Below are 13,259 nucleotides of genomic sequence, written 5' to 3'. Positions count from 1 at the left end.
AGGAGCTTTTTAATTTTTTTTTTTTTTACGTACCCGATCGATTGAAAGTTGCATTTCGTAACTTAATCAACAAATGTTGAAACAATTTAGTAATATTGAAATGTCTATTTAAGAACGATTTCATTACGAGTGAACTGGTTTGCATCTAGTTTCTAGACAGAAATTAAGGATTACTGCTATCCTTCATCAATTAAATCTGTAACGAAATATTTGGTATTCGATGATTTTGTGAGAGTCGTCGTTTCAAGTTATAAATCAAACAACGACATGGCAGTTATGCCGATATAGTTGTACTAATTGCTCCTAGCCCTAGCTTTAGTATCGAACTCGAAAGTGTTGCTTCATAGAAAAGGAAAGTGATCGGTATATTATTATTTTAAAAATATACATATATATCACTTCTAATTATATCCTTCCAGTTATTTATATAAATATATAAACTATGTGTATTATCTACAATAAACTAAGCGGTGGTCTGCTCTGTATGTATGCAGAAAAAAAAGTGCTCACTTTACATATTTTTATAACGTATATATATATATCAATTCCGAGTATATCCTCCAAATTACATAGATATACATACAACTATATGTAGTAGTAACTACAATAAAAATATGTTATCAACGTGCTGCTGCAAGTTGAGCATGTATGCACGTATGATTGCATGTATGATCAATGAGAGATTAGTTAGTCCTAACAAACGAGCCAGACATGTTATAGCTTAGTTATTCCTAACAACTTGTCCCAGTCTTATCTCAAACTAAATGTAATAACACTTAAATGATAAACCCTTAGTAAAACGTGTGTATGCATGTGCGTGTATGTATGATATATACATGTATATATGGCTTAGTTATTTCTTAAAAATTTGTTGAGACGGACGTTCAAACTATCAGAAGGGCCAGATAAAGCTGCTGCTGCTGTTGCTGCTATTCTGGTGAATAGTATCCCATGATGCCTTGACTGCTTTGTGTGTGCAGGCTTCCCGCGGAATTGGGAAGTTGACGCCGGAGTGTGGAGGGACATTTATATATATATATACATACATAGATATATGTATGTATATATACATACATACACACACATACATATGTACACACCTGCACATTAAAGATTACAAACTTATTTAAAAACAAAACTCGAAAAATCAAATATCGAAATAAACATTTATTGGACATATCTGATTCACACTGAGGGACATCGGGACAGACTGCCTATAGCCATCACAAAATCATATTTATCCTGGAAATAATACTATTTAAAAGAAGAACAGAAGAGAACGGAACTACAGCGGTCTTACACAGCCGGTAGAAGAACCGGTGAGGAGAGACGGCCAACGGCCATCAGCACCGAATCATTGCCAATACCGTCTTGCCCCAGACAAACAACTAAGGGCTGATACGAGGTATTCCAGGTTAAGGGATTTACATAGATCTTTACCCCTCCAAATTGACTGCACAGGTCTGTGTATTTGCACCATTAAAGGCGGGTGCTGTACTGGTGCATGTTTGCATACCATCGCTACTACATTATTACACCAAGACATTTATTAGCACACTATATTTACCCCTCTCTTTCTCAGTCTTTATCGTGTGTGTACATATGTATATATGCTGCACCCTATACATATGTGTTCCTCTTGTTTCTTCAGTTCTGTTTTTACATCGATACTGGCATACCTTGAACCAATTCAAAATCACTACTCGAACTTCACAGCCATCGCACTGAAGCATCAATCAACATTTCTTGCCACTGAACGAGCATTAATACTAGAAGACAAAAAGGCGGCAGAGACAATTTTTTTTTAGTTAGACTAGCTATTATTACGTTATTAATTTCATTTTTTTTTTACCTCTGCTAACAACGCAGGTCGAGAGATTGTGTTTAATTAAAAGTCACGAAGCAACTAACAACAACAAAAAAGTGTTTATTAGTAACTTACTGTTAAATGGTGTACTACTACTACTACTTGTTAGTGTCTTAGAATGCTCTTTGACTCTCTTTTTTTGTAACGGTGTGTATGTTTAGCTTCATATTTTTGTGTTTATGTGGATTGTATTTAGCGCTTTATTAATTGGCAGCGTGTTTTGTAATTTATTTCAAATATTCGGAAGATTTGCATCGACTGGAAGTGTCCCTAAAAGAACTTTAAAAATCCAAACAGCAACAATATTACTAAATAAATAACCAAAGCCCTGCCTCCTTAAAGAAAGGAGAGGGTAAAAGGAAATAATGAAGCCTAGAAAGAGAGATAAAGAAAAGCCGAATGTTGGCGAAAAACCTGGTATCGGTAGCCAGCAGCACCAACATCAGCAGCACCACATCTCTTCCAATCCACACCACCATCATGTACAAAGTGGACATGCTATATCTCACAATAGCACACATCATAATACAACTAATCACAATTCTAACACTAATCAACAAGATTCTCAATATGAAACTATCAAAGCTGATCACGAACTTTTCCTGCAAGCTTTTGAAAGTAAGTATAAATATAATTGCTATTTGTCTCCTACTTATTTTTTTCTTTGCTCCCTTAATTAGTCTCCCTTCACTTCCAGTATTTTCTCCACATACGATTTTTAAAAAAATAAACTTTAAAAAATATGTAATACTGTTTCACACATCTCTAAAACATGTGCCCATTTATTACTGATTAATTATGAGTTAATTATTTTATTTTTTAATAATTATCCTGTTAGATTGTATATAAACAAAAGATACTATTCTGAAGATACACGTGTTCATCATTCAACCTTTCCCCACCTTTCAAATAATCCAGTGTATCCAGCCATATAGCTTTATAAGATCTGAAGTTAACTGTTCCCATAATTTTGTCTTAGATCTATTAAATGCTTTAAATATATTCATTTAATAAAAAGAAATTCCATATTTCTGCAACTCCTCCAGTTTGATTGAATAAGATAGGAAGAAAAAAAACTATCATTTAATTGGATGTCTGTTTCTGTCAGACACACACAAAAAAAAAACTCAAGCTTGTTGGATTTAATGAAACATGACGAGTACACCAATGTTCTAAACATGTGAAAGTTTGTCCTTTATTGCATTCATGATCCCCAAAATATCTAAACTGAAACTTTACTGTTATTAAGTAGAAAAAATTTCAACACTTAGATGTGTGTGAATATCATGGTTTATACTCGTTCAAAATATGTTGTTAAAACCATTTTATTTCCAACACTTGGCTGAAGAAATTCATTTTTTGACGAAGAAGGTGTGAATAGGTAAGAAACACCTTCTTTCGTGTAGTCAAATTATATTCGAATATATATATAAAAAAATTCATTACTTATGAAGCAAAGGAAGTATTTATCTTATTTTGAGGCATTGTTGAAAATGTACTTGTTGAAAGACGATGGGGGAAAATAATTCATTGAGAAAACTCTTTGGTTTTTCCTTGTAATTATCTCATCGCTTTGCATTTTCCAAGCAGTTCTTTAACTCGATCCTTAAAATTAAGGCTTCAACGAAAAGCGGTATTGTCTTTCAATCTTATAAAAGTTTTAGAATAACGATATTTAAGAATCTTGTTGAAATAAAAGACAAGTTGGAACGTGAATATGAAACACCGGCTGAAGATAAATCCAACACCTATTTGTCTTCGTGTTAATCTTTTTAAAGTCATTGACTCTCTTACATGTACAGCTTAATCATTCTGAACACCGTTTCTTCTTACAGTTCAGTATATATACCCAGCTGAGTAAGAAAAGTTTGCTTGTTATACAAAAACTGTCAGAGATTTAACGAGAAAGCAGTTTTATGCAGGAGAGACAAGGGCTAAACACTACACATATTGTTCATAAAAGGATCACTTATTTAACTTAATTTCAATCAAGTTTTTTTTATCAAATTTCTTTTAATTTTTTTTTTTTTGTTTTTCTTTCTAAGAACGCAATTCTAAATTTCCCTAGATATGTATTTGAAACAAAAATTTGTAGCTCTTGACTGTGCTAAAAGCCATAGCTGATACTGCTATGTAAGATGGGATCAAACAAATCTAGCATTGAAAAAGAACCATCTCATCGTGAATAAATAAGTCTGGTTAAAGGAAATAGATTTCGGGCTAGTTAATAAAATAAATACACACGGTAATAAATACCGTATGGATTTTGTATATCTGAACGAATATTGATACTTTTTTTTCTTTAACACATAGGATAATATTGATCTTTCGATAGATTTATTACTCAAATGTACGTATTGTTCAAGTGGACTAGTAAAGTAGATTGCATGTATATACTATTGACAAATGGTTGATAAAAATAAAGATGAGAAAAATGTTAAATAAAGAATGGAGCTCGCTGTGGTTTAGCAACTACTATCTTCATAGTGAAAAAAGGAACAACATACAAAAAACGCCAGGGGGAGCATAAAATAAGTGAAAGCTAAAGAGTCTTGCATGAAAGTGTAATGAAGTTATGCTTCATTGGGTAATTATTGAAGACCTATTTAGAAATTAAAGGTTCACAAATTCGTGAATAATTATTATATTATTTTTCTCTGTCAAGTGATAGAATAAAATAAACATTTATCTTTAAATAACCAGCTGTTTTTTCTAAATACTTATATTTAGACCCAACACTTCAACTGATGATAAAATGTATTATTAAAGTATTTTAATTTTATTTTTTCAAGACAAGATTTGTAGTTGCTCCAAAGGCCTCTTGTAGGTAACGTGACAAATTGGCTCTGGTATTGGACCACCAGACCAATGTGTTTTCTCATTTCTAAGTACAATAGTATACTTAGAGATGCTTCACTTAATTTCACTATAAGGAATATGTATCAAAACTTCTGGAAGACTTCTATGAAGTAGTGTGATAGCCTATCTAGAAAATTTATAAGGCAATAAGTTCCTAAAAAGATTTGTTTTTAATGTTAGCATGGATGAGATAGATCTAAAAATTATTATGTTGAAACTTATTGGGGTGTAATGTTGGTATTGGTATCTCTCTTAGTTTTTCCTGAACCATCTTCTGGATTACTACCAGTTATAAAAACTGCTTTCATAGCATTCATAGCTAATATCTGGATCAAAGTTTCATATGTAATGCCTAAATTTTGCTAGAGAAGACCAAAATCACTTCAAGTGTCCTCAAAAGAAAATAAAAGGGGTAACAATGAAATCCTCGTGCAAATAACTACATTTGAAAATGGAAAAAGAAATCCAGTTTTTCTTGAAGGTCACCACTCTTATTAAACTTGGGACATTGTCAATTATGTATTTGTTAGTTTGTTGATCTAATCAGACTCCAATTTTGCCAAGCAGTTACTATTTTCCTGAAGAAATAGCTGAGGAAATCAAAGAAAGGGGTTCAGATGAATCTATCAGTCAAGTCTTTATGAAGATCGTAAAGTGTTCTGTGATTGTGAGATGTTTTGTGATGGATTACAGTTACTTTGGTGTTTGAGGTGAGACAAGTTTCTTTCCCAAGACTTGGGCTTTCAAATAAACTTAGTTCGGTGAGAAAACGAAACATTTTGGTTTTGAAATTCTAAGTGACTTTCCTGTTCACCTTGTAGCTCCTTATTTAATGTATTTAATTTCACCAAAATATTAGCAGGATATGAAATCAAAGCTTGGTGAATTGCACTATCTCAAACTTTTCCAAAATCCAACTGAGTATCATACAAAGTAATAGATCTTTCCAGGGAGCTGTCTTTTGATAACCATTGTATATGGGTATAAAAGAGCAGCCTCACTTAGTCTTTAGTCATGTCTTTGCCGAATTCTTTTAATAATCTTTCAGTCTTTGGTTGTGCTTTCATCAAATTTACTACTTTTATTCCCTTCTTGCTTAATTCATCCAGTGTAGGAAGAAGCCTAGCAATTGCCAAATTCTCTCTGTGGCTAATGCAGCAGTGAACAGTCATCAAGAATTGTTATCTTTCAGAGTTTTCAGTACCCTCCCTATGTTTACCCATCGACATATGTGCCACGTCTGCATTAATGGACCTCATCATCATTGTAATTTAACGTTCACTCTTCCACACTTGCATGGGGCAGATTTTCTATAGCCAGATGCCCTTCTTATTGGCAACCCTCGTCTGTTTCTGAGCAACTTTCCCCATGGCCAAACATGTTTTTCACAGAAGACTGGACAAATAATATCACTTGTATGATGATCATTTATACAATCATTGCATGATGTCAAGACAAGGCTACACCAGTGGCGGCTCATGTATAGGCGGATCTACAGCACACCCACTCGATATTATCAATAACATTCATTATAATGAGTCCTTTTTTCTTTAATTCTTTCTTTATACTTGTACATTATATAATCCTTAAGCTTAGTCAGTAGCCATCCCCTAGTTTATAAAAAATACAAAAATCTTTGTATAAAACTGTGTGCTTCACAGTTCCAGCTATGTGGTGTTTGGCCATTGTGCGCATGCTCACATGTCTGAGATAGGAAGCTTCAAACTAGGGAGAGAGAGTACTGCATGAACGACAGTGCCGGATGAAAAGTAGTGTTTCCTTTTGACTGTGTGTGTTGTGCTTAAAAATGTGTTTATATTCTTGAAATGTGATAAAGTGTAGAATTACATCATTATCCTGCTTCCAGCTTCAGTATTGCTGCCAGGATTTAAAAAATTGGGCAGATTTTTCCCCCTTATTTTGTGATTTAGGTGGGATTTTTGAAAAACAAAGGGGGAATTCACTGCGGTGTTCAATGAACAAATTAAACACACTACCCGGCAGTGGCTAAAACATGAACCAATCAAGTTTATGTATAAATTTTAATTTTATATGTTTGTTTCCTTTTACACAATATTAAAACAATGGCTAAAAATTTTCTGAAGAGGCTCCTCCACTAATTTTATCTACAAGCTGCCACTGGGCTACACACATACACATACATTTGTACAATGGGCTTGTTCCAGCCTGGGGGTTATAGTAGAAGACACTTGCCAAAGGTGCTACACTGTGGGATTGAAACTGTGACCACATGGTTAGGAAACAAGCTTCTTAACTGCACAGCCATGCCTGTACTTGTAAATCTTACTTATTGGAATATCGTTCTTTTTATTAAATACTTCCTTACCAGGTATCTCAATCAATGGTGGTAGTTTTCAAAGACTTGCAAAATAGCATTTCTTTCATGAATTTTAAGTTGTGCTGAAACTTTGTATAGGCAATAAGAAGGACCTCACTGTCACAGACTGTTTCATTGAAGCCTGGAAAAAATTTGGCATGTTGGTCAATTTCTATGTCAACATCATCTGCTGTTTTATCAATGCAACTGCAAACCATGCTGTTCTCAGTATCACTATCATCCTTTAATGCCTGTTTTCCATGCTGGCTTGGGTTGGATGGTTTGGCAAGCTGGGTAACTGCAGCAGGTTCCAGTCTGATTTAGCTTGGTTTCTATGCCTAATGCCTTTCCTAAAACCACTTTATGGTGTGTGCTGAGTGCTTTTTATATGGCACTGGCACAAGACTCTTGTAGGCTAATCCTTTTCACCTGGGAATATGGCCTTGACACTTCTGGTGTGGATGACAGGTCTTCTTGAGTACAGTAAAGTACCGAGTATCTCGGTCCTTTGTTATCTTGTCCAAAAAGCTCAGTGTTCTAAGGTCATCCTTCAGTACTCAGCACTTTTGTTTTGCATTGCCTTGAGATATATCTCAATAGTTGACTTCAACAATTCTTCACTAATAACATAATGTCTAAATTTTTTAGCAATAAGAAAACAGTTCCTAACTAGCTTGCTAGTGAGTTATGAACAGAAGTTACTGCTGTTTGGACTTCAACCTCCTTTCAGGCATTTGAAATATTGGTTTCAAATTTTTTGCACAAGGCCAGCAATTTCAGAGGAGGGGATAAGTTGATTACATTGATCCTAGTGCTCAACTGGTGCTTATTTTATCGATCCCAAATGGATGAAAGGCAAAGTCCGTCTCAGCAGCATTTGAACTCAGAATGTAAAGACAAACGAAATGCCATCATGCATTCTGCTAGCCTTATATTCTACCAGATATTGGCAAATTAATTTATTAGCTTTTGAAAAATGCTGAGTTTTCAAATGTTGTTTTAGGTATTTTGGATGAAGAATCTGGAAAGAAAATTTTAAAATGATCATTGCTTTTTACCACATGCTTTTGTATTGTTCAAACTGGTCTGCAACTGTCAGCAGTGGTGAAGCCTTGTGGAGCAGCAAGCTTAGATATGAAGCTTGTTTTTCAGGCATAGCTGTCTCATACACTCAACCAACTGTGGTATCAGTCTTTATGTCCAGACTGTTAGTTATCAAATCCCACCTGAGTTTCGTATTGACATGAGCATATTTTTCAAACCTTAATAATTGAATAGTTCTAAATGGATTAAATCTGAAGTAAAGTCTTTCTTTTCACTACTTTCACAAATTCCCATGACACTCTGTTGCCATCCAATTCCATTATTATGAATCTGAATTGGGAGCTTGAGTCATAGTGAATCTTTAATTAGCTGATTACACAACCGTGGATGCAACCCCTATGAATACATTACAGTTGCATATTTTTGACAGAGCTTGGTGATCCTGACTATCAATGTAAGAAGCACCATTGGCTCAGATGAGCTCTTCCACTACCTCTTCACAATCTGCCATGCTGCAGTCCTGTTACTTCATCATGTTCCTGGCAGGGTGGCTGAGTGGGTGCTATTTGCATTGCCAAATGGTAACCTATTACTATGCAGGACATGGTCATCACTCTGTGAAGTATTTTCATAATACCTGCATATTTGTGTGTAAAGTGCTAATTTGGGATCGTTTTTATTGTTTTGTCTAGTGTCTATTAGTAGTTTGTATGATACATCATCGTGGAGGCGCAATGGCCCAGTGGTTAGGGCAGCGGTCTCACGGTTTCGATTCCCAGACCAGGTGTTGTGAGTGTTTGAGTGAAAACCCCTAAAGCTCCACAAGGCTCCGGTAGGGGATGGTGGCGAACCCTGCTGTACTCTTTCACCACAACTTTCTCTCACTCTTACTTCCTGCTTCTGTTGTGCCTGTAATTCAAAGGGTCAGCCTGGTCACACTGTCACGCTGAATATCCCCCGAGAACTACGTTAAGGGTACACTTGTCTGTGGAGTGCTCAGTGACATGCACGTTAATTTCACGGATCAACTGGAACCCTCGACGTCGTAAGCGACGGAGTGCCAACAACGATATATCATCATCAACATTTTAATGTCCGCTTTTCCATGCTTTTATGGATCAGGTGGAATTTGAGGCAAATTTTCAACAACTGGATGCCCTTCCTTTTGCCAACCCTGACTTGTTTCCAAGTAAAGTAACATTTTTCAATGGCTGGACATGTTCCTTGGAAGAATAAGAAACATCAGTGCTTGTGTGATGTTGGCATGCATTTAGAAGTGTCATGTAGTGCCAAGACAAGGAGACACTCTTTCTCTCTCACACACACACACACACACACACACACACACACACAATGCCTTTAGGTTTTTGTGTACCAGTTCCCCATGTAAGGCTTTGGTTGGTTTACAACTATAGAAGACTCTTTGCTTAAGGTACTCCTGATTCTTCTTGCTTGAGAATCACTGCTCTAAGCATTCACACTCAATTTGTAACTGTTGAGTAGAGATGAATTTGAGAATTGAAATTAATAGTTACTGAGGATGATGAAAGGAATCAGTTTAGATAAACAGTGGAATCTAATGCTTTGTGAATCCATTAATAGACTAAATTATCAGAGCCAAATTATTGGATAATCAATATAATCTCTTTGGTTGATGTTTAACCCTTTAGCATTCAGATTTTCTGTCAAATGTAATTCTTATTAATTCACATTATTTTGAATTGATCATGCTTTAGCTTGTAGCTTTGAGATTTTAGTGGGATGATTGTTTACTTTTAGAATGACATTGTAGGGCAGGTGTAAGAGGATAGATCTAGCCAATTTATACATAAAACAGATAGAATATTTGGGCTGGATATGGCTGGTTTGAATGCTACAGGGTTAATGTAAACAAAGTCAGTGTATCAAGGTTTGACTGCAGAACCTTGTCCAAAACTAAAATAATGCTGAAAAAAATACCACACAATATTTTTTGCCAACCATGGATTTTGCAACTTCATTAAAATAATAGGCTGTGCGTTACCTATTATTAATTGTTATATGTTGCTTATCTAGTACATTTTAAAGATGTAATTAAGAACTAGATTAAAGCAAATTATAGTACTGGATCATGCTGTACTGTTGCTTCTGAATAGTGGTTTGTTGGAATTTCTGTGTAAATATAGATTCATAACAAAGACACAAGGCTGCATATGTAGGTGGGTGTTGTGTGTAATCAATTAAATCGAACCAAGTGTCGGTTGCACGTAAAAAGCACTATCCGAACGTGTTCGATGCCAGGCCTACCTGACTGGCTCCTGTACCAGTGGCATGTAAAAAGCACCCACTACACTCTCGGAGTGGTTGGCGTTAGGAAGGGCATCCAGCTGTAGAAACCTTGCCAGATCAGATTGGAGCCTGGTGTAGCCGCTGGCTTTCCAGACCTCAGTCAAACCGTCCAACCCATGCCAGCATGGGGAAACGGACGTTAAACGATGATGATGAAGTATATGATTGGTAGTTGTTTTATTGATCCTGAAAGGTTGAAGGACAAAGTGGAACTCAGCAGGTTGTAACTATGGAACCACATGTCATTTTATTTGCTACTCTATCAATTCTACCATTGACAGGTCATCAACTTTGACCTCTGGCCATTATTGTCTTCAGTCCTAGGGTTCTTAGGGCCAGTTTCTAGTTTCCATGGTGTGTCAGTGACTAAGATCATAACATTCCTCTGGACAGGATACCAGTCCATGGTAGGGTAACTTATTTACAGCTGAGTGGACTGGGGCATTGTGAAATGAAGTGTTTTACTCAAGAACATAGTGCACCATCTGGTTTGGGAATTGAAACTACAATCTTGCGATCATGAGTACAAACCCTAATCACCAAGGCCACGAGCATTTCCTTCAGTGACAAATGGTTTGTAACAAATAAGACCTGCAGTAGTTAGGAACAAATGGATGTATTGGGTTGGTGCATAATTAATGACCGTTTTATAATTTAATTTACAACAGTTTTAGAATGAAAAATAGTCGTTAATTATGCACCAATCCAATAGTTCTTTTTGATTTACTGAGATGAATTTACTGCATTAAAAGACATGAAAGATATTGTTTGCAAAAGAGGAAAGATATATTTATGGGAATATAGTGAAAATAAACTGCACAACTGCCTCTACAAGATGGATTGAGGAAAATTTTTAAGGTCATTTTGGATTAAACTGATAATGTACAAATTGCATTCTGTTGCCATGACTATTTTAATTTGTTGCTATTATATCTTGTTTAGCCTTTTTATTTTCTTATCGTAAAACTTTGCTTTTATTTTTGCAGAACCAACCCAAATCTATCGTTATTTACGTGCCAGAAATATTGTTTCAGTAAGTATTCTTATACACCAGCCCTAAATTTTGCCTTGAGTAATTTTGTTCAAATACAACCTTTTGTCTCAGGTTGCTGGAATTCAGGGGACACTGACATTGGATTTAGCAGATTTAACATTGTAATATGGTTTCCTCTGCATTGTCTCTTCCTATGGTTGATAATACGGACCTGTTTACATTCTATTTATTTGGAAACATTGAAGGTTGAATGGTTATTCTGGTGAAAGTGTGCAATTTGTGGGAAAGCGTCTTTCAGCTTACAAGTATATATGAAATTGAAGTGAGGGGTGCTGAAAAGTTCCTGGCTTTAAGGGTATCGTGAAAGGCCTGATTTGGTGCCCAACTGTTCAAGTTCTTTTACGAGACTTAGAAAAACTGAAGGACTGCTGCAATAAATGTGTGAATCTGAGAGGAGAATCTGTTACTCTTTTACTTGTTAAGTCATTTGACTGTGGCCATGCTGGAGCACCGCCTTTAGTGGAGCAAATTGACCCCAGGACTTATTCTTTGTAAGCCTAGTACTTATTCTATCGGGCTGTTTTGCCGAACCGCTAAGTTACTGGGATGTAAACACACCAGCATCGGTTGTCAAGCGATGTTGGTGGGGGGACAAACACAGACACACAAACATATACACACACACACACATATATACATATATACGATGGGCTTCTTTCATTTTCTGTCTACCAAATCCACTCACAAGGCTTTGGTCGGCCCGAGGCTATAGTAGAAGACACTTGCCCAAGGTGCCATGCAGTGGGACTGAACCCGGAGCTATGTGGTTCGTAAGCAAGCCTGTATTTTCTTTTACCCAAAGCCAAGTACTTTTCAGCACCCCCTCATAGTTCAAGGTAGTTTGAACTGTATTATTCAGTTAGGGTTTAAAGTGGAGATTAGCAATTTAACTACTTTTCATTATTGCTTGTGTTCTATTTCTTGAATAAATTTTAGGGATACTGTTAATATGTGAGTAATTAAATATGTAATCTAAAATTATGCTGAATTAAGTTACATGAAGCCATTTCAACATCTTATATATTTATTTTATACATATAGATTAATAGACACTCTTAAATTTACACCTAATTTTATTATTAATAAGTCTCATCATCATCATCATTGGTTAATGTCTGCTTTCCATGCTGCCATGTGGCATGGTTTTTACAGCTGGATGCCCTTCCTAATGCCAACCACGTAGATTGTGCTGGGTGCTTTCTATGTGCCACCGGCACAGGTTTGTTTATGCGGCACCAGCACCAGAAAGGACAAGCTTATATATGTGGAAGACAGCGATTTCACTTAGCTTGATGCATCTAGACAGCGATTTTACAAAAGTATTCCTAGTGTGTGACTAGGTAATTTGCTGGGACTAACGTAACCTGTTATTCTATGTAGTCTTCCTACTAGTAACAGTAGGTTAGCAGGATTATTAGCAGGATTAGGGCATTGGATAAAATACCCTTAAAATAATAATAATTCTTTCTTCTATAAGTACAAGGCTTAATATTTTGGGGGAGGGGATAGTCGATTACATCGACCCCAGTACTCAACTGGTACTTATTTTATCAACCCTGAAAGGATGAAAGGCAAAGTCAACGTGTGCAGAATTTGAACTGAAGCTGGAAGGACGGATGGAATGCCACAAAGCATTTTGCCTGGCATGCTGATGATTCTGCCAGCTCACCATCTTAATAATAATAATAATAATAGTCCTTTCTACTATAGACATAAGGCCTGAAATTTTGTGGGGAAGGGCTAGTCCATTATATCGACCCCCCCCCCCC

At 36.0% G+C, this 13,259-nt stretch overlaps 1 protein-coding gene across 3 annotated transcripts in view; it reads left to right on the top strand.

Moving 5' to 3' along the window:
• The first annotated feature begins 260 nt into the window (after window positions 1-260).
• The window catches only part of LOC106884444 (polycomb protein suz12-A), a 98,315-nt gene continuing 85,316 nt past the window's right edge, over window positions 261-13,259 (top strand). For 2 of the 3 annotated variants that reach the window (XR_008265569.1, XM_014935834.2), the window contains exons 1-2: window positions 261-2,485; window positions 11,423-11,469. Coding sequence is in view for 2 of the 3 variants with exons in the window: in XM_014935834.2 (XP_014791320.1) it covers window positions 2,233-2,485; window positions 11,423-11,469 (300 nt within the window). In the remaining variant the exon portion in view is untranslated. The remainder of the gene's footprint in view (window positions 2,486-11,422; window positions 11,470-13,259) is intronic. The other variant, XM_014935833.2, reaches the window with a different exon arrangement.

The sequence above is a fragment of the Octopus bimaculoides genome, chromosome 1, assembly GCF_001194135.2.
Source record: "Octopus bimaculoides isolate UCB-OBI-ISO-001 chromosome 1, ASM119413v2, whole genome shotgun sequence".
NCBI classification, from domain to species: domain Eukaryota; kingdom Metazoa; phylum Mollusca; class Cephalopoda; order Octopoda; family Octopodidae; genus Octopus; species Octopus bimaculoides.
The sequence above is the reverse complement of the archived record's forward strand: the minus strand, read 5'-3'. Positions and strand labels throughout refer to the sequence as shown.